Source organism: Xiphophorus hellerii, chromosome 7 (assembly GCF_003331165.1).
Source record: "Xiphophorus hellerii strain 12219 chromosome 7, Xiphophorus_hellerii-4.1, whole genome shotgun sequence".
Taxonomy (NCBI): domain Eukaryota; kingdom Metazoa; phylum Chordata; class Actinopteri; order Cyprinodontiformes; family Poeciliidae; genus Xiphophorus; species Xiphophorus hellerii.
The window spans coordinates 29,497,171-29,521,877 of NC_045678.1; the positions used below are offsets into that span (position 1 = coordinate 29,497,171).

General features: G+C 38.7%; 1 protein-coding gene across 1 annotated transcript; it reads right to left on the reverse strand.

The window, feature by feature from the left end:
• Nucleotides 1–1,791: 1,791 nt before the first annotated feature.
• On the reverse strand, nucleotides 1,792–12,781 carry LOC116723207 (gap junction gamma-1 protein-like). Its single transcript, XM_032567952.1, has 3 exons — nucleotides 12,460–12,781; nucleotides 4,327–5,503; nucleotides 1,792–4,250 (listed from the first exon to the last, which is right to left on the reverse strand). Exons 2-3 carry the CDS (start codon nucleotides 5,471–5,473, stop codon nucleotides 4,237–4,239), a joined length of 1,161 nt encoding a protein of 386 aa, XP_032423843.1. The 5' UTR covers nucleotides 5,474–5,503; nucleotides 12,460–12,781; the 3' UTR covers nucleotides 1,792–4,236.
• Nucleotides 12,782–24,707: the final 11,926 nt, after the last annotated feature.

The window sequence follows — 24,707 nt, forward strand, 5'->3', positions numbered from 1 at the left end:
TTCGTGTGCACATGAAGCCTCAAGAAATGAACCCTTTCTCGAACCAGTTGGCTCAAGTGGTTCAATGCCTCATGAGGCTTCATCTCACCATCACTAATTATACCATTTTCCAGAGGTATGAATATTTTTTAGCCTAATTGTATGCTTATTATTTATCTACCTTATCTTGATAGATATATTCCCATAAAAAGATCTAAAGATGTGTAAATGTAAGTTACATTCCAACATTTCCTTAGCAGTTAGCACTGCTGTTAGCATTCCCAGGCCTGTTAGCATGTTGTTTTCCATGCCAGTACAAACTCTAATACCATTAAATGATCTTTGTTTGCTATGTCTGTTGTAGCTTCTGGCTAACCTGTGAGCCAGTTTAATGTTCACCTCCTCCAGGTCTTATACAATTTCATTAACGGTTGTCGTTAGGGCCGCCATTTTCAGGCGGAGCAGTAAGCAGGCTGGGTAGAGGAGGTGCTGTTACCTTTTATTTTGAAACATGGGTCATTTTTGCACCTAAAATGTGAATTTCAGACCTGTTACGGTACAAGGTCTTTTAAGTCTTTCACTTTAAACATGCGGTTAAGGTGAAAGATGCACTTTAATTTAGAGCAGGGCTGTCGCTCATTTTCGTTTTGGGTCAAATCAAGATCATGAATGTTCTTAAAGAGCCGGTTGTGCTGGAATGTACTGATAAAACCCACTAACAAACTGTTAAAAATATTAAATGTCTTTCTGTATACAATCTAAAAATTCCTCTTAGAACTATTAATTGATCCATTGCATGTTTATATTTACCAACTTATTACAGACAAATTATTACTTTATTGTTTTTTTAATTGCTTCACACTGATAATCTCACAATTCACCGCCATTACTCTGTGATTTAAATATTGAAAATATTTTCAGCAGGAAAACTCATAACATCACATGATGGTCGGCTCAAACGGATCAGACATGGTGACAGAAAAGCCAAACTCAGTTAATCTCAGGTGGAGGATTGATAAGCTCCTCCCTTAGATCTCAGTACCTTTAGTCTCATCTCCTGTGGGCCTCTTCTCTCCCCTGATCTCTGGACATTAAAACGATTAGCCTCTGGACTCTCTCTGGAGGCCGACGATTAGCCTCTGGACTCTCTCTGGAGGCCGACGATTAGCCTCTGGACTCTCTCTGGAGGCCGACGATTAGCCTCTGGACTCTCTCTGGAGGCCGACGATTAGCCTCTGGACTCTCTCTGGAGGCCGACGGTTAGCCTCTGGACTCTCTCTGGAGGCCAATAATTAGCCTCTGGACTCTCTCTGGAGGCCAACGATTAGCCTCTGGACTCTCTCTGGAGGCCGACGATTAGCCTCTGGACTCTCTCTGGAGGCCGACGGTTAGCCTCTGGACTCTCTCTGGAGGCCAATAATTAGCCTCTGGACTCTCTCTGGAGGCCAATAATTAGCCTCTGGACTCTCTCTGGAGGCCAATGATTAGCCTCTGGACTCTCTCTGGCTGTTGGACTCTCTAGATGCCAACTTTTAGCCAAAGGACTCTCTCTGGATGTCATTCTCTTGCTTCAAAACCATCATTCAGTCTTCATTAAATATCTCCCAGAAGTAAAAGGCCCTTGATTGTTACTCAGCTTACTTACATTTTTTCAAACTGACTCAACCCAAAGATATAAATATTGAAACTGCTTAAAAGTTTTGCAAAGTTATTAAGTGTAACTTTGTAATTTTTTTGCTGCCAACTCCTGATCAAATTTTGTAAGGAAAGCCTTACCAACCCCCCCCCATTTCCATTGAGACAACTTAGAAAACTGATTGTAAAAATGTTTATTTTAGAAACCACAAAGTACTGGTCAATACAAAAACGTATAAAAGTACAAAAAAAGTTGATCAGAAAATATCTGAGATGACGATATTTAAGGTGTACTAATGGCACTGTGGTTATGAATCTGAATACAAAAGTTGGTGCAATCAAAGAAGAAATTCACATTGTAGCAGTTTTTTTTTGCAACCATCCTCTCAGGTCTGGAACAACAAGCTCCAGAAAATTAGCACTTAGCAGATGGTGAAGTGGCACACAGCTTCTTCTATTATTAAACTAACAGACAACTGAACAGGCAGGTGCGGCAGAAGTAAACATTTCATGGTCACAAAAAACATGTACCGAAGAAAAGAAGCAACAGGTTGATCCAAACAGAAACCAAAAGAAAAACAAAAAACTGCTGCACTTTATCTTTCAAACTGTACCGAACAGGTTCACTCTCAGAATCCAGCCACGGAAAGCAGAGACAGTAGTGAACGTTTAACAACAATACTCAGAATACAAAAATAAAGAACAGTATCAAACATTTCAAAACAATACATGGCAATATCAAGAGTTACATGGTTCTTTTATTTCAAGCATTACCCAGGTTTGTTTGTTCCTTTGGACAAAGGTACCTCAAGTGTTCCAGTTACCTATAAAAGAGGCCTGTACTGCGAACAAGGTTCATCGCTTCAAGATTCCTTCATCCTGACTGAGAATGTACAGAGCAGCAAAACAGAAACAGCTCCACGCTAAGAGAGCACACAGAAAAACCAACTAAGATACAAGATGCAGACATGGATGCACAGAAAAACTTTATTGAACGTAAACAACTAAGAAGATTGTTGAACTGAAGTTCACTGAATTTACAGCAAATGGTTCTACAAAGGGTAGAACTAAATAACTGTCTTTATACCGAAGTTACAGATTTGACTTGCTGACTTCCCTTAACCCCCTGGATCCAACATGCTAAAGACTGTTCACCTTGGAGACCTGCTGTGGATACGGGTACGATGTGGCGTGAGATTTACACCTTCTCCCCTGGATTTTCAAGGACCAGCGAGAGCTCACCGAATGCCGCCGGAAACGTGACGCTTTCCAGAGCACAAGATTGAGCAAAGATTCAACAATCCAAGGACACAAGGACAGAAAGACGGAGCCCATGGAAAGATTGCAACGACGAGATAAAGCAGTAACAGCCCAGGAAAGAAAGGGAATGATACGAGGAAGACATGATGGAAAATTTACACAATACAGGTCAGAACATTGAAATACTGAAGATCAATTCTAGATAGCTCAGGAATCCAAATAATCTATGTCCAAAGAATCTAAGTAGATTAGATTCGTTGGATTCCTGTCCCAGCTTGAATTGGTCTTCAGTATTTCCCGGATTGTCTCCCATACAGTCTTCCTTGCTTCCTCTCGCCTGTTATGTTGCTACTTTCCTTGATGATTGCCGTCTGCCCATCAGTCCTTGCTTCTTTCAATCATTCCTTGTATCATTCTTGTCCTTTGTGGTTTTACTACATTTTGTCCTTCCGTTATTGCTTCCTAGTTTTCTTCCCTTTTCATGCAGCCTCTGTAGTTAGCTCTACCCACTGTAAAACCATTTACCGTAAATTCAACCAAAACAAGAAGGGACTGATTGAAAGCCTGCAAAGACGAGGGAAAGTAGCAGCATCACAGGAAAGGAGAGGATGCAAGGAAGACAGAATTGATACTGAAGACCAATTCTGGACAGCACAGAAATCAAAATATTCTACACTGTAAAGCATAACACCAAAGCCTTAAGGAGTTTGATCATTTGCTCAGAAGTTTCACTTTGATCTTGGAAATCTGAAGTCCTGAAATCTGTGAAGAAACAGAACTACAGCTGCGCAGTACAGGCCACAGGTTCCAGGATTGGAAGTGTTGACCAGTTCCGGATCAACACTGACGTTTAAAAAAAAGACACTCGAGAGAAGCCCTTGTTGTGTGATGATCAACATCTTGTACAGTCTTCATAAGATCACAACTCCCAGTACCGGTGTTTGTTTTGAGGCGCCCTGTTCAACCTTTTGCTCGCTTCTACAATCAACCAACTCACTCTCACTAAGTACAAACATTACAAAACGACTGGCTTGGCCTTTCCGTAACAAAATTCCAGTTCAAGTCTAAAGGCAAACTTGAGATTTACACACCGACCAAAACAATAATAATAATAAAAAAGATAGAAATGACAAGAAGCTCCAAGTTTCTTAATAAAATATCCATATAGTATCTAACAGTTAGCTGCCCTGAGGGAGATGTACATGTCAACCTTTACCACTTCTGTTGCATGACGGCAGTTAATAAGCACTTTGGGTCTGCCACGTGGAGTTCTGCACAGTGGGATGTAATACTGGAGGGCTTGGGGTCTTCATCCACCTCAAGCAAGTCCATCACTTCCCTTTTTGTTCTCATCGTTTGTGTTTACGCACGCAGACCTGTGAAGACATCTATTGGTCAGTTTCCTTGGATAAAAGCCACGATTTATGAAATGAGAGAAGAGGAATGGCTTACCTTTGTCACAGGTGCTGCTTTGCTTCTCCTGGGCAAAGTTTAGTCTGTTCTGCTCCACTGCAATGCCGTTGGACTCCGGGCTGCTGCTGCGGGGCGGGCTGTTCTCCTCGTTTTGGTATGCCAAATCCAGGTGCTGCTGAGCCAGTTTCAGGTGTCGGCGCAGCCTCTCCAGCTCCCGAGATGATGTTTCATCACCAAAAGATTCGCGACCCGAGTCTCCGAAGTTATCCCTGAAGCCCATCTTCCCGTTCGGGTCCTTCTTCAGGGCGGTGTGGTACCCTGGAGGTGCAGATGGCTGGCGGCAGATCGAGGACCTCTGGCTGGCCGGCGGCGGGGGGCGAGGGGCTCGAGAGCGAGGCCGCGGCCGGCAAAAGCAGTCCCGAATCCCGCTGAGGCCAAGATGAAAGATCTCCAGCATGGTGAAGAAGAGGCACAACGCGCTGACACCGTACATGATGAGCAGGAAGATGGTTTTCTCAGTGGGACGAGAAATGAAGCAATCCACCGTGTGCGGGCAAGGAGAGCGCGTGCAGACGTAAGATGGCGCCACCTCCAGCCCATAGAGGACGTACTGCCCGAACAAAAATGCCGCCTCAAAGACAGCACGGGACAGCAGCTGGAAGACATAGACCTTCATCAGTCCGTCTCTCTTGATGCGACGTCGGCCATCGTGCTTCTTTTTTGGCTTTTCTGCAACTTCCTTCTCCTTATCCGGCTCGATCTCCTCGAGGATCATGGGGTCCTCCTCACCGTTATCCTCCGCCTCTTCGTAATCCCGGTTGGCGCCCCGACTCACTATCGGCATCTTCTTTCTGCCCTGTGGCCTGTATTCGTCGTCGTCCATGCGGGCGATCTTGTGCATGGCAAACCCGAGGTACAAGATGGTGGGCGTGGTGATCATGATCACCTGAAACACCCAGAAGCGAATGTGCGAAAGGGGAGCAAACGCGTCGTAGCAAACGTTCTCACAACCGGGTTGCTGTGTGTTGCACACAAATTTACTCTGTTCATCGTAGTAGATCGACTCGCCGCCAACCGCCGTCAGCACGATCCGGAAGACGATGAGGAAGGTGAGCCAGATTTTGCCCACGAAGGTCGAGTGATTAGAAATCTCATCCAGCAGACGAGTGAGGAAGCTCCAGCTCATTTTGCTGCCGGATGAAGGAAGTTATAAATCCTGTGAAGAGGAAAAAAGGAAAATTTCCATAAGAACGTGCCCTGAAAACACACAATTACAAGGAAAAACTCTCTGAAATATTTATTGTATGGCTTATGATAAATTTCTTAGAATTTTGATTTATTGTCACAATGGATTTCAATTAATGTTTAAAAAAAAACAAAACTGTATGTATTGTTGGACTTGTTAATTTTACTTTCTCTTCTTTCATTAAGAGCATCAATGCATTTGAAAAATAGGATTAAATGCAGTTACTGTGAGCAGTTTAAGAACACAAATCACATTTCCTTAGGTGGCTTTTCTCCAAAAGAAGAGCATTACAATTTTTAGAGCAGTATTTGTGTTGCTCTGCTAGTCAGCAATAAATAGTTCTTATTACTTTAATTGTATCACAATGGTACTCTAAACTATTGTGATAAAAGTTTAAGTTCATATCACCAACCTATGATAGTATCAACCTATGATAGAACTTTTCTAGAAAAAAAGAGAAATTTCTGAGTTTGAAAAGTCAAAAATTTGTTAGAAAAACTAAAACTTTAGAATTATTGGAAACATTTTCTAGAAAAAAATTAATGAAATTTCTGAGTTTAAAAAGTCAAAACTTTGGCAGAAAAATTATTTTTTGGATTAATCAGAAATTTTCTAGAAAAAAAAGAAACTTCCGAGTTGAAGAGGTTGAAAATTTTCTAGAAAAACTACAATTTTGAGATTAATCTCTGAAATTTTCTAGAAAAAAAACAAGGGAACTTCTGAGTTTGAAAGGTCCAAAATTTGCTAGGAAAAAAAATTGAAATTGGTGTCAAAAGTTTGAAAAAAAAAGAGAGGAAATTTCCCAGTTTCTGAAGTAAAAATTTTCCACTTTTGAAAATTCTTGAGTTTGAAGAAACTCAAAGTTGGAAATAGTCGACTTGTGAAACTCAGATATGCTCACGTTAATTTCAAGCCAGATGTTGCCTGCATTAAAACAATCAGCCACAGTGTGGCGCAAAATCATAACCAAACTTATCTCCCTCCTCGCCTGCAGCAATGAGGCTAACATGCTCAGGCAAAGCTCCCAGAAAAGGCCTAAAATCCAGAACCGTCCAACCATAACCACCCTGCAGCACACAAGTCGTCAACTGAAGTCGTAAAAGGTCAAAACTGTAGTTTTCCAGAATGTTCCAGAAGTTTTATTGTTGAGGATAATAAAGATCTCAGTCATGTTCCCATTTAGGTTCACAAACTCTGACTGAGTTGTTTGTTATGCTATTTTCCAGTGTCCCACTAAACAGTCAGTTCTCCAAGACACACACACACACACACACACACACACACACACACCGTCCCATCCAGATGCTGCTGATTGAAGTTTAATAGGGTCTCACAATGACTAATATGCTGTTGTGGTTTCACAGAATCTAACAAACCTCAATGTCTATAGACTCTTGATCTCACTTAGGAAACCAAACAAAAAAAACACAAAGCTCTTAATAAAAGCGTTTGAGTAACACAATTTATTACTTTTGTCTCGTCTTAATCTACAAGATCTGATTTTGCCAGCCAGCTGATTGGCTGCAAAGACATTAAGATGGAGAAACAGCACTAAACTTAGCAGAAACGACTTCTAAACCGCAAAACACGCCGTTCTATCCCACTGATGTGACCAATTACAGTTTGATTTGGACTAAATTACTTCGTACACCTGACTAGCTTGTTTTTTCCAGCAATTTGCAGTTATACAACCTCAGATAACCTCTTAAAAAAGGGACTATCCCTTTGAGAACAGATACTGTAGCTGAAAAAGCCTTAAGGCATTTAGTGAAGGTGAAATACTTGGAAACTAAATTCCTTCACGTGTCTGGAAATCTGATCGTTCTGCATTCACACTCAGTTCAGCTTATTCCCAATTTTTTTAAATTGGTTTATTTCTGAACACTTAGAAATATTTTAAGTAGTCATGATGAGGTTTTTTTCCACCTCTTCTGGCATTTAAAGTATTTAAAAGTGATAAATATTTTTATTAAATTTAGCAAATCAAACCTATTTTTATGTTGTCTAACATACCGTTTACTAAATTTGACTTAAAAACCTAAATACATACAGACGAGTAAACCCGTTAAATTATATTTCACATTTTTTATGCAATTGTTTGCCAAAATGCAGATGCAGCAGTTCCACAAATTGACCAAATCTACACATAAGTTAATGAATCATTTTAAAACCATATCTTACATTAATATCACCAACAAAACTATGTGAATGTAGGACATCCGTCTCCACAGGAAGTCCAAATATGGTAGCCTGACTGAGCAAACACAAAGTCTTGAACAGAAAAGAAACAGTCCAGTTTGACTTGATGTAGACCAGTTCAAGAACCTGTTACGATGAATAATGAGCATTTCTTTTATGTTTGAACAGGATATGAAATCTTTCCCAATGAATACAAAGGAAAGAAAATCCCTCCAGACCTGTTGATCTGCTGTGTGAACAGACAAACTTACTGAACAATGCATGACAAGCTGCTGATTCCAACTGTTTCTGGGTGTTTCTTTAGAAAACGTTACTGTAGCCTTGAGTCATTGTTAGATTGCCGTCCTTGTTTACGGCCGTTTACAGACCGTTACACCCAGGGGTGCGGCGGTGACACCTGCTATCCTTGAACTCTAATTATCCGTCAGTCAGTTTTCTCGTATCGTATGGTACATACATTAGCATTTTGTCCACAGTCCATGTCAGTAGATAACAGAAATGCTCCTTTTGTTGTTTCGTAACCACCATTCATAATTTCTTTTGTTGTTTGGTTTTTAGAAATGGGACATTATGAATATTTACATGTAAACGTTTGATATTATAGCTAACGGGAGGATTTCTATCTCTCGATGGTAATTAAACAATTGTTTGCAATCTGTAGTCTGCAATGGTTCAATAATTGAGATCTTAAGTAGATAAGTTGAATAAAGTTAGTGTAACGATGGTAAAAGTAGAGTTGTATACTAGCCTAGCTAGTTAAGCTACTTTAAGATAAGGCTAGTTTTAGTTAGGTCAAGCTAAACTAAGCCTGGTTAAGCTAGCTGGGCTAATTGTGTGACTAGCCACTGTAACAAACAAATCTACTGCAGATTAATGTGTTTTGTTTGGGTAAATAAATAGTTTTGTGGTTGAGGTTTTGGTCCACTGTTCATTTTGATAACCTTACTCACTACATCTGCAACATCCAAAATGTCAGACATCTTGCTTTCGCTGCAAAGTGAAACAAGTAGAAGATTTTTCTTTTTTTTAAAATTAAGTGCATGAAAACAACTCATGTTTAGGTACAAACGCAGACGAGGCTGTAAATGACAAGAAACGGAAATCCGTCTTTGATCAACTTGTGTTTTCACTCAGAGTTGCTTTTTCTGTATTTTCTGTATCTGTTTCACAACTTACAGCTAAAAAAACTATGTATTTTATCAACTAATTGCACACATGGTTTTATTTAATTATTTTCCAGTTCTGATGCTAAAACCAGCTGCAGATTATACGTTCTTTGTTTAACACAGATACAAACATAAACCGTCATCTCAGAAAATGTTTATAGTCATGGCTAACTAACACCAACCCCTAGAAAGGACAAATAATTCAATGGAAAGTGAAAATTAACATAAAATGATCAAAACATGATTGAACATGTTTTTCAAAACTTTTGTCTACTTTTTAAAAACTATTACAACATTTAAAAATGAGTTGCAGTTTATTTTTAGCCATTTCTTAAGTGAATATTTTAACATCAGTTTTGGTCTTAAAGTCAATATAACTCAACAGAAAAGGTTGTCCAAAGGTCATCCAGCTGAATTATGTTATATATAGTCATGATTTGTGGCATTTCTAATGACTGGTGCAGTTCTGTCTCCTAATAAATGTACATGGCGACTCAGTGGGCAGAGTAGTTTTTATTCTGCCAAACATTTTTCCTTAGAAGTTATCAAAATTACTGGAGTATTTGGTGGGAACAGTAGCCACACCAGCATTAAGTGGGCGCAACAGGCAAAGCAGCCAGAAAAGCTACCTAGATATGTTTTATTTCCCCTCTAATCTTTGTTCTTGCCTGCAGGTTCCTTCATCTGTTTACCATTTTAAAAAAAGCATAAAACAAACGTACACTACAGCTTCTGTTGTAAGATCAGAGAGAGAAAGGCAAGTATGGAAACATCTGGCTCTGCTTTACGACTGGATGCAAGAGTAAACCAGATCCAGCAGGACCTTTTAGTTGTTTCGTAATTTTTATTAAAGGCCCACGTTTCAAGTGTTTTCACCAGTCTTATAAAATGTACAGAACATTACAGCCCAAGTTCTTCAAAAACTTATTGAAATGGAGATAATATATATTTTTAATAGCAACAATTGTATCCTTAAAAAAAGTTTTTGAATTATTTTTGCATTTATATTATTCAATGTTTCTCTTGAATATAATGTTTCCAACTGTGAATCAGCAAAAATCTGATTTAACTTGAACAGATAGTTGTGACTCCATGAAGTACTTCAGAAGTATTGAGGTGCAGTATTAGTGTCTTTATTCATGTGTGAATGGTAAACAAGCCTCCAGCCACTAGGTGGCAGCAGTGCTAAAAGAAAAAAGGCTTTTTTTTAACTCGGTAGAAGTTGAAACAGGCATACAAAGCTGACAGAGGAGACCGTTCGTGACAATAAAAGTGAGGAGATAGAGTCCAAAAAATACGACAAAGTCTTCATGCCTTTGAGTTTACTGTGAATGCAAAATGTTATACACAATTGTTTTCTGATTACTTAAAATCTAACCAAAATTGGTGCAAATTTTGCACAAAAAAGGGTTTGCAATTGTACATTTTTGAACAGGATATATTGATTAAGCTGACAAGTAACTCATATTTACAGTTTTATGTTTTTATTGCTACTAAAATTACACAACATGCAATGAATAATTTTCACTTTTACCCATTTGAGAATTAAATGCACTGAGCAGTTTGGGGTAAATGTTGCAAACTGGGTTAATAAACCTAAACGTGGAAATAGTTTTAAGACTTAATGACAAAATGAGCTGCGATAATTAAAAACTTGTATTAATCTCTTGATAAATGATTTTGAAGGAGGAGGGGCTTTGCAATGACATCACATGTCTATGAAGGAGGACCAGGGCCCTTAAAAAGGTTTTAATCTCGTAGTTCCAACTTTAATCTCAGATTTGTTTAAATTGTTCAGGCAAATCTAGTCTTAAAACTCAAATTTACCAAAGAAACTGGGGACATAAAGTCCAGTTTTACAAATTTAACAAACTGTTTTCATAAAACAGTAACATTGATTGGATTGGTTAAATATTTGGATTTACATGAAGGTTGACAAAATGAAGTCAAAATTTGGAGAAAAAAAGTCAGAAATTGATTCATCGTTAATTTGTTTTAATGGACCTAATCCTCTTTATGTCGGTTTAACTTTTAAATGATGTTTCTTTTTTTAAAATTTCCAGTTAAGCTTAGACATTGGGACACTAAGCTCCAGTTGAAAATGTTCATATATATAAAAACTTTTTAAAAATTCTCATCTGTTTTCATCCCACTCAATAAAATCGTCTCCAGCTCCAAAACTTTTCGCCAGGTCTTCTCGACATTCCCATGTTGCACTTTTATGGATCTTTTCACATTGGCTACCTGTTCACTACAGAACGCAGTTTAACAAAATAAAAAGCTCTGCCATCATAAATCTCATAACTTTTAATATCCGTAAGTCACTGCCAGATCAGATCAGAGCTGCTGCCTGATCCAGAGCCAGATGTGAACCAGAACTCAGTGACCCTCAGTCTGCACAGTTTTACACCCTGTTCTTATTTAACTCACTTTAAGTCTTTGTTTTTCATCATAAGAGTTTATTATTATTATTATTATTTAACCTGGAGGCCAAAGTTGGAGTTTTAGTTCATTTATTTGACTCTGACTCGACTCTACCGGTTTCATCTGAAATCACAGTTGTGTGCGTTTCAGCAGGATTTAGCCGTTTTTTGCCGTCAGGAACATTTTATCTCTACCTTTAAATCAGTGTCTGAATCAGAGAGCCGTCTGCGCTGAGCTGATGCGGGTATTTAAGGGATTTCTGGCCATTTTCAAGCAGCGGAGGATCTCGGTTCTGCAGAACAGAGACGCTTTTGTGGCCCCAACATCTGGGAGAGGGGTTAGGGTTGATCCTCATGTATCCCACCCCTTTAGCCTAACGGGGGCAGGGAAAGGGCTTGAGGGAAAAAAATTTAAACTTAAAAAAAAAAAGTTTTGGAGGAATGTGCTCAACCCTGGAAAAACCCAGATATGCGACGGAACCAGAAAACTAACAGGATTAGACGCATGTTTGGGTTTAATAAAGCCAGGAATCTCAACATGAAGCAGCGCAACGTGAACTGGAAACTAATCCCATTTGCGGAGAGGAGGGGAAAAAATCCTCCTCGTGGCAAACGACGTCACGGCGGAACCTCGCAGGACCCGAATGGGAACCGGGTCATCAATCTGTCCCGACTGACCAACTGAATCATTTTAAGCCCCAATTAGTGCAAAATTACAGCAAATCTGAGGCTGGATAGATTTTCACAAGAAAGAAAAACACAAGACGACCCTGGTAGATTTCCCTGTAATGATAAAAAACCCAAACTGGCGTTATATATAATACAATACGCCACACGTTAATTTAATTAAACCCATTTTATTGCCAATACGCAGGTAATTTCAAGTATTGCGGCTGATGTCCAGTTTCTAATTTGCGCTCCATCCCATCAGTTTGTGCGCTTCAACTCAAACTGGGTTTTAAACGCCCCATTAACCCGATTTTATCCACTTTCCCAGCATATATAGTTTAAAAAACCAGTTTTATAAACCGATCCCAAAGCAGCGAGATGAAAACTAAAGTCACAGAAGCGTTTGTTAACAGATGAGGAGCGGACCGGTGAGGATGCCGCCTCGCTTTGTCTGGGATTTTTCTTTTACCTTCAGAATCTCTTCTGGTTCCTGAAAGTTGTCTTCAGTTGGATGTCTGGATCTTAAGCCCCTTTGCGCCAAATTTGAAGCCCTTCAAGTTGTTTCTTTTTCCTTCTTTTGCTTCGAGGAGACAGCTGCTTCTCCAGTGGTGCTGCGCTAACTGGGCGAGGACAAAGAATATTCCCAAATCCCCGTTTTCTCCTCCCAGTTTCAGCTCCCCACCCCCTCGTCTGCGCAGCGAGGAATCTGCAGCTTTTCTGGACCGCCCTTTATCCGCGCTCCTTACAAAACTCATCGCAGCGATTTGATTTCAGATCAGATTGCGTCATGCTTGGCGCACAAACTGGTTTATTATCCCGATTAATTCTGCAGGTAGTAATGAAAATGAACGACAGAAGCTGCAGTCGGGTCTTTAAATCTTTGTTCTGGGATGTGACTCGTGAAGTCTGCGCCTCTTCCTGCTCACAACAATATTCGGAAGTCGTTGCTAAATCCCCAAACTTGTGTCACAGCAAAAGGAACAAATGGGTTTCCTGAGAAGGGGGATTCATGAGACTCTCTGCGCGTCACGGAGCCATAAAGTCCGGCTGGTTCGGTCACTGTTAGCCATGGAGTTCCACAGGGTTCAGTTCTGCGCACCATTTTCTTTGTGGTTTATCTTTCGAAGATTTTATGAAATATCTTCACTGCTTTGGGGATCACATTTGCGTAGTTACTATTTACATTGACTCAATTACGTTGAATAACTTTTTTATTATTATTACTTTTAGGAGTCTATTTTCCACACTGTATTTATTATGAAGCATCTCTTCTCTTATTTGAGTCAAATTTCTGGATTTTCTACCCACTGAATGAAAAACAAACATGTTTTAACCAAAAATTAACCACAGATACAGTTACACACACACAGCAGTTTCTGTTCAAGTTTCATACGTTTTTTTTATTGAAAGAAACTGATTTGGAAACATTTTCTTTTGCCTGATTTTGTTATATTTTTGTTATGTAAATTATCATCATTGTGGTCCGTAGAGTACAAAAATTTCCACTTCATAATTTGGTCCATTTGATGTCATTTTTAAATATTAAATGATTAATAATGTGATCAGTTACTCAGTACTTCAGTAGACTTTTTACCAAATACTGTTTTACTTTTACTTGAGTAAAAATATGTTGAAGTAGTTCTACTCTTACTTAATTTTTGGACACTTTTAAACTTTATGAATCTTCCAAACCTTTGGAAACGGCGTTGTGCAACTTTTAGATTCACACCAAGTCTGTTCTGTCTGCTTTAGTCAAACTCTAGTTGTTTGCCTGGAGAGGCTGTTCGCTTAGCGCTGAGCTGCTAGTATAAACACCATTCAAATGGTTAATTATTGTACTTTTTAAGAATTTATCTGTAATTATGTTTTGCTTTATGTGTGCTTTAATGATGGACCCCAGGAAGAGTAGCTGGGTGTGAAGCCTAAACAAAGTCGGATTTGTTTTTGGAGGTGTGAACATTCAATCAAACTCTGATGCTTTCCAAAACAGCAAACTCTGTTCTGCCTACAAACCTCGGTCTGGGTTCTGTTGAAGTGAACTCCAGCAGCAGGAAGTGGACAAATCTAAATCTTGGGACACCAAGCGTTAAGGACTGGAGTTGAAGACACTTGGCTTAGATCAGTGCTTAGACTGGCCCAGTCAATATTCAGACTCTAGATGTGAAAAAACCAATTCTGAGAAACGCTCTCCATCCAGTCTGACTGCACTTGAGCTAATTTGCAAAGAAAAATGGTAAAAATCTGTTTTTAGATGTACAGAACTGCAACTGAATCTGCAAAGATGTCTCTAAAATTGCCAAACACCTACACACTTTATTGAATTTATATAATAATGGTCTCCTTTGAGATGGTCTTTCACATAAAATCTAAATGTGTGGCAGAAAATAAACAACCTGGAGGGATAGGAATACTCTTCCAAGTCGCTGTGACCCGTCTTCCTAAAGATATTTACTCTTGCATTAAACCAAACAGGAAACTAATTTTGCGGCCAGCTGATGCAGCGTTTTCCCTGAAGGTGACTCAAAATGAGCCGCACACAGATTAAAAACGTTGCAACCGTTCAGTCGGCTTCCTTGTCTCCAGGGAATCTCTCAGGACAAACAATCACGTTTTCCCTCCCGGATCTCTTCAGATGACAAGTCTTCATCACTTCACCTCTGTGGAACAAAACACATCAGCTTCTCCTTCACACATTGTCTGGGAAGCCTCACCTTCCTCATCAGTGGCCGTTATTGGTGAAAGCACACAAAGGGGAGCAGTTATTGTTAAATATCTGCTGCAAACAGGAGGTCAGTGGAGGAATGCATTGCCCTTCCCCCTCCTCAGGGTGCAGCTACAGCTCCATTGTGAAGCAGAAGCATGCTCTCATTCATGGGGTGTGATCTGGGGTATCCACTGTCTAAGTGACAGAGAAATATGACGAGCTGCCCTGCAGACTGGGAGCTGAAAACAGCCGCTTTGCTTGATTTTTCATCGATTAGTTCTGTAAGCAGAGTTTGATCATGCATATCGAGGCGACATTGCTCCCATTGTTAGTGGCTCTCAAATCGTTGCTTGATTTGATAAACCATGTGCCGTCACACCCACCAAACCGATACCTAATCCGACATGTTAGACAAAGAAAAGCTGCAAAAACACACCATCTTACCAAGAATTTTGGTCTAGTTTCTAGTGCAAATATCTTAGTAATCCTGAATTATGACAAATGTAATTTAAAAGTAACTTATCAGCAAGATATAGAAACTTGTTTCAAGTAAATAATTCCTTAACATAAGTGAAAAAGTACTTTTTACATCAGCATATTATTTCACTTATAACATGAGGAAACTGTCATGTTATAAGTAAATTCATCGGTACTTTTTCTCCTATATTAAGGAATTATTTACCTAAAACAAGCTTCTATACCTGAAAAACTAACTTGTAAGTTAGTTTAGTCTTATTTCAAGTGTACTAAGATATTTGCTCTAGAAATGACACTAAAAATATTTGGTAAGATTTGGTGTCTTTGCAGTAAAAGCAGGAGATTTTTCATATAAAAGCCCTTCCCAGAGCTGACATGCTGATTTTCATGATATCAATCCAAATACAATGAGGACAATTAATTCATCTACAAACCAGATGTACTTTGGTGCAGAAGTTCATTCTCTGCCCTGCTTACTTCCTGAATCAGCGCGTTACACAAGAACGGAGGGCTTGTTGTTCTGCTGCAGACTCTTCCTTTAGGCCGAGTTTAACTTCACGTCATCGTTTGGAGTATTTATCCTTGGAACTTCCTGTAATTTATCCTGTACTTCCTTTGTGATCATTTAGGTTTTTCAGAACTACTCTTTGGATTTCCTTAAGTCTCTGATGAACCAGACGTGAAGCAGTTTCTGTTTGCTTTTGTCCTGACTTCTTAGAAAACGTCCAGAAGGCGGCAAACTAATCTGATTCCAGAACCACTTCTGCTGATTATTTTCCATGCATAAGACCAGCAGTGACCTTTGGCAGTGTGACCAGGCAGAGAGAGACCTGCAGGAAAGTCGTCCACTGCAAAAAAGCATAATTGGTCTAGTTCTGTAAATATCTTAGTGCACATAAAATAAGACAAAACTAACTTTCAAGTAAATTTTTAGAAAGTTATAGGAGCTTGTTTTAAGTCAATAATTCCTTATTATTGATGAAAAAGTTCCAGTTCTATTGGCAGATTATTTCACTTTTAACAAGATATTTTTCCCATGTTAAAAGTGAAGTTATCTGCCAATGAAACTGTTCTTTTGTTTTTTTAAAACTAATTTTAAGGAATTATTGAGTTGAAACAAGCTCCCGTATCTTGGTGAAATGTCATTTATTAGTTTTTTATACCGAGTATAGTAAGATATTTGTACTAGAAACTAGGCCAAAAATACTCTGTAATATTTTGTGTTTTTGCAGTGTCGGCTCTACAAACCTTCAAATGACCGATAGAAATGTTGAGTCTGCAGCTACTGTGTACTGAAGCAAAAGGCTTTTGTGATGAAACTATGAAACTGGTACCACAAACAGATCTCCGATCACAGCGGCCCAAAGCTGTAATGCATGTAAATCAATCCCACCAAAACCTTCCTCTTCCTCCGTTTGGTCCTCCTCATCCTCTCTACTCGTTGTGATTTCTACATTCCCATCGATTTCAACGCTTCGGTTCAAATTGAAAAGGCTTAACAACGTTACTCATTGGCTGGACGGAGCTAGCACTACCATACCTGGCATGTCATTAACCCAGAATGCATTGCAGCGTAAACAACATGGCGACGTCTGTGTGGCAATATTTTAGTACGTTTCCTGCATTGTTTCTTCTAAAATTAAAATTCCTAAATTGATGCCTATTGTTACGACTAATTGTGGATTTTTTTAACCAAACACAAACGGCTTCCAACACCCAGTTTTACCTGTGAAATTGTAATAATAGAAACTCTGCTGTTGGTGTTAAAGTGAAGACTCCAGTTTTTTCTTAGAACTGGATGTCATGAGTCAACTTCACCAGTGTGACACCAGTTGTTTTCTCCTATTCTTACCCAACACTTTAGTGTTTTCCGTGTCTTTCCACAGACAGATAAAGAAATCCCTGCAACGCAGATCTGAAATTGCAAAATCATGTTGAGCGTAAGAGGTGAAAAGCCGCTGGTGGAGAGTTGTCCTGTTGTTTGCTTCCCAACCCACAGTGAATCATCCTATTGTGATGTTTCTCTCGTGACGAAGGATTCAGCCCAGACCTGTTTCTGGAGCAACTATCAACTCAGGTCAAGTATATTTGTATTTCACATTTCAGCAACACGGCAGTTCAAACTTCTTTTACATTACAACAAACAGAACGGAAACATTACATTGCAGTAGCAAAATAAAGATAAACAATGCAAAGTTGTAATCAATCAATGTTCCAGTTATTGTTAATGAAATATAACTGCTAATCTGGATTTTAAAAAACTGAGTTTTTCTGCTGTTTTTTAGTTTTCTGGAAGTTTGTTCCACATTAGAGGAACTTCAAAACTGAATGCTACTTCTCCATGTTTGGTTCGGTTCTGAGTTTCATTGATTCAACTAAAGTTAAACACAAATGAGTTTATCTGGATCTTACTGGGACATTAGTCCTTTAATTCTAAAAAAATAAAACGTCCTTCAGGTGATAGAAGACTGGCTTTGTAACTGTCTTTATGTTGCTCTGAAGGTTCAGCTCTGACTTCTAGTTTCCAGCTGTAGTAACTGAAGCTGTTCAGACTCTAGATCGCTCCTCTTTAGGTCCAGAGATAATAACTTCTGTTTTGTTCTGTTTAGCTGGAGAAAGTTTTGGCACCATCCAAACATCTGATCAGTGCTTGGACGGGTTCAGAGTCAACTAACGATATTGTAATGTAGAGTTACAGTAACCAATCCAATCACTTGTTATAATCTGAGTCAGTGGAAGCATGTAGATGTTAAACAGGAGGGGCCCCAGGTTTGGGCCTTGCGGTACCCCATCTGTGACGTCTGTCTACTCTGATTGAAAGTTACCTGTTGACACAAAGACGTTCCTGTTCTGTAGGTAAACCAAGTGGAATATGGTACCGGAGAGTCCGACCCAACTCTCTAGTAATGTAACATGGCGTGGAATGATGCGTTCAGGTCCAACAGAACCGGTATTGTGGTTCTTCCATGTGCTATGTTTATATGGATACGATTGGACGCTTTGATGAGGGCGGTCTCAGTACTGTGGTAACCATGGGAACCAGACTGAAAGACATCAAAGCGACTGGTCATTGTTAAGAAACAACTTTTCACTTTTTTTACAGATGAATAGAAGTTTGGGGATCGGCCTGTAAATCTGCGATTGTCCAGATTGTTGTTCTTTTAAAAAGTAGTTGCAGCAAGAAAGGCCTTGACGTTTCCTCTTTTGTTCAGCTGTGGTCAGCTTTTTTAAAAACTACAGGCAGAAAAAGGCCCATGAAACTATAAAAAGACCTTGGACATTGTTTTTCCTCAACTATCCTTTGTTTCAAATATAACTATGGAGTTGGGAATCTTCTGAATAACGTCACTAATGCAGGTTACATGTAAACAAGTGCAAATCTACAGGGATTTCAGTGTCTTGTGGTAGCAGAAGGTTTTGCAACAGGCTCTATTTTAAGGTTGTATCACATTCTTGAAGCAGTTTTTATGCCAACAAGACCAGAAAAAATGCAGAAGTGTGCAAATCTTTTCATTAAGTTGCATTAGAGCGAGGTCAAATCTCCAAAACAACAATGTAAAATACCAGCTGTGTCCATGCTTTGAACCAGGATGAGCTTTCTTTTTCTCTTATTTCCTAGGCAGAAGTCTCAGTAGTGGTTACACAATGTGTGCACAGATTGAACACAATAGACGGAAATAAATCAACATCTTCAAACTAAATATAGAAAGACAAAGGCTGTAAAATATGCATTTGATTTCTTGTATTTTAATCAAAGTATTTAAACATAGTTTTGCAAGATTTGATTTCCTAGATTCACAGATTTAATGTCTATAATATCAACAAGTAGGTGTTTGCTAAGAGTCCAGAAGAGGGATCAAAATCTCAGTCAATGAGAAACAATAGTTTAATCAATAATTTTCCAATTTTATCTGCTTCTTTAGAACTCAAAATGGCAAGAAAACACAATATTGGTGTGTAAATTTGCAAAAATGCTCAAAACACGAGAGAAATCCTAAAATACCTTTAACACGAGACTTAATGCTGCATTTATGTTCAAAGTCTTACAATGAGAATAAATTTACTGAAATATGTAACGGATCCAGAGCAGGAAAACTTACAAGGTTTAATAAGTGACTTTAAATCCCAAACTAAGAGTTTAAATTGAGGAATTAAAAGAAAACCCAGAGATATAAGAAGAGACGGTTCTTGACAGATTAAAATGTCATTAGAAAGAAAGATCTATAAATCTGGTGTTTATATGTTTGTAGATTTTATGTTCTGCAGGGTTTTGCTGAGTTTGCATGCTCACAAGGCTTTTACACACAAATCAATGATATACTAAATGTCTTGAGTTTGTTCTTGGAAAACGCTACATAAATTCAGAACATTTGAGTTCAGTAGAGGCACACCCATGAATGCAATCGAAGCCACACCTTAAACAAACTGTGACTTCATGGAAAAATGTACAGAAATCAGCCAAAGTACCAGAAACAGAAACGAGAGCAACGTGGAGGCGTGTCCTGTAGTCTGATGACGCTAAACTTAAACCGTTTGGTCAAAATGACTCATTTAGACATTATATTTGCAGAAAAATAGGAGAAAGTTGACACCGCCATTACAGTTGTGAAATATGTGGAAATATTGGTGCAATATTTCCAGAGATGAGCCAGGAAGTTCATGCTCGTGCACAAATGGGTCTTGCAAAAAAACGATGATCCTGAGGACACAGTCAGCTATTTGGAGTTATTTCAAAACCCTGGGCTCAGTCCAAGAGAAAAATTGAAGTTAGAGGTGAAAAAGTGTCTAGCAACTGAAACACCTGACTCAGTAGCTGCATTTCTATTACAAATGTGCCCAAGACTTTGTCAATATTTCACTAAATGTTGAAAAAACAACGCAGTTTTGCAATTGCCATGTTTGCATTAAATAAGAAATGCAACTAAAATCAAACGTGAATACATTTGTTTACACAATAAGTAATTAAAAAAAACATCCTCTTACCACTTCCTGTTGCCTTCTTTGTCATTTTCGCCAGTAGTAACATCCTGTTGGTGATCATGTGACTTGCGTGATCAGAAAAGAGTATTTCTATTGCAGTTTTGTGAAATATGCAAATGTTGATGCGGCTGAAAAATCACTTCATCCAGCTAGCTGAAAACCTTTTTATATTTCTTTTTCAAAATTGGTGCGTTTCCTTTAAGCAAATTTAATTTTATAATTTCAATTTGCGCAATTTTATGGTGAATGGAAACACAATCAGTTACGATTTTTATTGTGAGAAGCTTGTCGAAGGAAACCCAAAGTGTTGGATCCAAGTCAAACACTTTAAAAGTCAGTTCTACTTTTTGAATAAAGTTAAAACCAATTCTTTAAAAAAAATCTCTCACTACCCTGGTGATTTGGTAGAGTAGAAACAATTCGGCTAATCCTTTTGTCAAACCACAAAAAAGGCAGTTTGTTTTTTTCCATTTCCGTAAACATCTGGTTTCAACTGTAAGCGCACGAAACGGTAATGTTTGCGCAGCAAATCTACCTGCACATGTGGCGTCACGGGCAATTTGTTCACTTTGAGAACAAATTAGCTAAATTTAGCAATAAAAAACCTCCTTCCTACTGCAAGATATCCATTGACAATGCAACAGAGAGGCTGAGTTTCTTGCCAGCAGGGCTAATGCTTTCCATCTGTGCGCTGCTGTGGAGTCGGTCTGCCTAATAAGGTTCTGCGTCAGATCAAAGGGACTCACTTTAATGTGACCCTGCGTTATATAGAAAACAGGCAGATTAGACTGATTAACCGTCGTCGGGTGTTTTTAAAAGTCTCGCATGCCTGCAAAGTCAAAAGGAGAAAGCTTTATTAGCGGATAAACATGCCATTCCAAATGTTACAACACAAGTCTGAGGAGTGAAAGTCAACATAATTAAAACACTTCAAGAGAAACTTGATTTGTTTTAGCGCCTTATTTAGATGAGATATAGAATAAAACCAGAGAGCGAGTCGTTGTCTTTGTGCTTAATGTTGTTTGCTTGCAAGTTTACTGCTGCCGTTTCCTCCCAGTCACCCTCACCTCCGGAGGAAGGGTGACTAGGCATTGCATAAAAGGGGGTAGCTGGGGCTAAATTGCGAGGTCACCTTCTTGTGTTTGGGGGGAGGGGTTCTTATCTACATCCTACTGATGGTTTCCACCACAGATCAGCAGTTTTTTTGGTGCAATCTCTGCAAAAACAACCTCTGATCTTCAAAAATCAGGGCCTAAAAAAACTGAAAATACACAAAGAAACTTGCTACTGTCATTAAAAACCAGTCGCTTGGTTTACGGTTGGAGCCACACAAAAGACGCCCACGTCTTACAGAGGGGAGGAGGGGTACACCGTTGCCATGGAAACAGACAGCGCTGACCCCCCCGAGCAGATGGTGGATGTTAGGATAACGGGGGCTGGGTGTCAGGACGGCGGGACCCTCCGGAGATGAAGACTGTTTGAGTCTTCTTCACTAAACAGGTGGCTTTTTTCTGCTGGGGAGGCGGGATTTGTTCTGGAAACTGGAAACTAATTCCCATCAAATATTAAATCCAGTTTGGTTCAAACGGGAAATGCTGTGAATTTTGGCTGAATTTTTTGAGATTTCTACCCCCAAAAAACTCATTTTTAGCCAAGAAGTGCTGGATGTAGTTCTATAGAAACAATAAAAGAAACATTGAAATGACCAAATTAAATCAATGTTCCACGGCAGTTCTCTGAAAACAAAATCCAATATGGCGGCTGCACAAGCAAAATACAATCATTTTCTGCATCTCGTTAATGTTGTTTGGGCAAAATTATTAGTAACAACTTTAAATATTCTTACAATCATCTATGATTTTTATTTTAAGACAGTTTTTATCTTTTAAAACCGCGTTTTTGTTGTTGTTCTTGTGTCTTTTTGGGGATTTGCAAACTGGGCGCCTTACTTTTAATAACAAAGTAAACCTGCAAACCCTTTTTCAATTTTGGATTTTCAATAATTTATATTAATTTCAAACAAAACCATATTTGTTTAATTAAATTATTACATCATGTTTATTATTTAACAGGAAAAAATAAAAGTATTTTCATAATTTTGGTCCACAAGTACATTCAAGTTAAAGATTTTGATTCATGTATCAAAATGTTTGGACGCCACTGCAGCAGAAACGACAAGAGAAACATCAAAATTAAATGGGAATAAAAAATACTGAGAAGGTTTGGTTTACAAAAACATCAGAATGAGAAAATGATTACAAAAGCATATTATTGTCACACATAATCATTATCTAAACCAAGAGAATATCCCAAAGGTGTTAGGAGCCAACATGGAGGTGTAATTTGGCTGCAGAGCTAGTGTTAGCATAGCAGCTACGCTAGCTGCTGGGTGAAAAACAATATTTACCATCTCACAAGATTTTTGTTTTAATGTTTAAGAAACATTTATGGATTATTTTGCTCGTTTCTTGATTTTCATATTGGATTTACTCAAACTTTTGTTCAACCTCAGATTTATATCCACAATGATAAAGTTTAAGTAAAGACATAAGGATCTTTTAAAAGATATTTTGTTTTTTAGGAATATATCTGTTAATAGTATGTTACGTCACCATAGGCCCAGAAAAAACTCTGACTTTAACCTCAGAATTTAGACATTAATATTTTGAGAGAAAAAAATCTGAATTCTGAGGAAAAAATTTTAAATTGTGAGATTCGAGTCTGAAATCTGAGATTAAAGTCTTTTTTTCAGTGGTCCTAATCCTCTTCCGCAAGATCTTATTTATCGCAGAATGTCTCTTAATTAATTTCAGGATACCTGAATATAGAATCCACTCAGATACAAAAACTTTTAGGTGTCAGTAAAATGTAAAAATGCGTTTTAACCTCCGATCACAATGTTTTATCGCCCCCCAAAGGCCTAGCATGCACATTACATCCTTTCCAGTTGTATTCATGCTTTCAGCTATTCTCTCTAAATCAATTTTAGAAAATTTATATTTTTATGAATTTGAATACCAAACTAACATTTTAATCAGAGTTTTATGATACCGTATTTCATAAGCGATGTCTCTTATTTACCTGCTACACAATCCGGTCTTTCCCCTGGAATGGGGGAGAAATCCAAGACTGGATTTCTCCCCCATTCCAGTCTTGCCTGGAGCAACATTCCCCAGAATGAAAGGAAGGAATCTGATGCCTGAGGGGAAAGCAGCTTAAGGGCCAAAAGGCAAGTCTTTGAAAGAGGAAGAAAGAAGCTTTTCACGGGGCAGGAGATGCGCTGAGATGGCTCCACTTTGATGCTGCCTGCTCAGAAAAAATCATGTCCGCCCATTTCCAGCTGCCACTCCCTTACAAAAGGACAAAATAAAAATGAGTTAGAAAATGAATGATATAAATCATTCATTTATATCAAATCTAACATGATTTCTTGAGTACGATCATTTCCATTTGGACAACGGTCGCTATAGAGACGCTCCCATTTAAAGTCATTGAAGAGCGGCCATTTTGAGAACCCAGAACGAAGTTTGCACCACTTCCCACTTTTGCCTGTTTTCCCTGTCTAGGTTGAAGGATTATTTTTTTAGCTAGGAGACATCATAATCTATTTTAATTACTATAGTTTCAGTAATCTATCTGGAATATTTAAAACGTTTTCCAGCTCCACTGTTAAATGTTCTTGATCATTTTAGTTGTTTTTTTTTATATCTTTGTGAGGATGTGCTTGCATTAATGTTCCACCATTAAATCAGTTGAAAATGGTCTCAAAATGACATCTTTATCGTTTATCACAATAATTTTGGGGGCAATTTATTGTCCAGCAAAATTTGTTATTGCGACAGGCCTACAAATTAGTATATTTCACGTTTAACATAGCAGAAAATGCACAACTAAAGACAACACAACCCAAACTAATAATCAGAAACATTAAGAGTTAAAATGTTTACCCTAAACTAATTGATCAATATGGATTTACAGATTATTTACTGTAGAGAAAAACTCACCAGCAGAACAGTTCCCCTCCAAAACAGGTGGTGGCAGCAGTGAGCAAGGCCATAAAATATTGCACCCATAATATTGCATTATGGGCTCTTTGCACCTGCCGCGCTGACGTCACAACTGCATGCGCAAATGCGGCTCTCTTTTTTCCGCTTTGAGTTACCGTGACAGCTAGAACAGACAAACTCATATTTCACACGCAAATAAAACAATATTATGCACATTGCTGTCTTCCTAATATAATGGGCTTTTCATGGATTTCCAAGCGGTCCTGAATTAAGAAGACATGGCTTGTAAATATTTGTTGCTACCAGTTAAAGCTAACGCCGCACAGCAAAGTTTACAGCTTTCACTTCACTCCGGATCAGCTTCTTCAGCCTAAAGAAGAAGGTAAAGGAGCCTCCTGTGTTATTTCCATGGACTCACTTCTGTATTCAGCCTGAAAGAGAGTTTATGGGAACGAGAGAGCAGACCAGAGCCAGACAACCGAGCAACTGATCCACCTGTACATAGTGCTGTAAACACCGTCTTGCTTCACAAGAAGCATGCAAAACTAA

Excerpts from the sequence above, each read along its gene's own strand:
- LOC116723207 (XM_032567952.1), bottom strand. The coding sequence starts at position 5,473 with ATGAGCTGGAGCTTCCTCACTCGTCTGCTGGATGAGATTTCTAATCAC.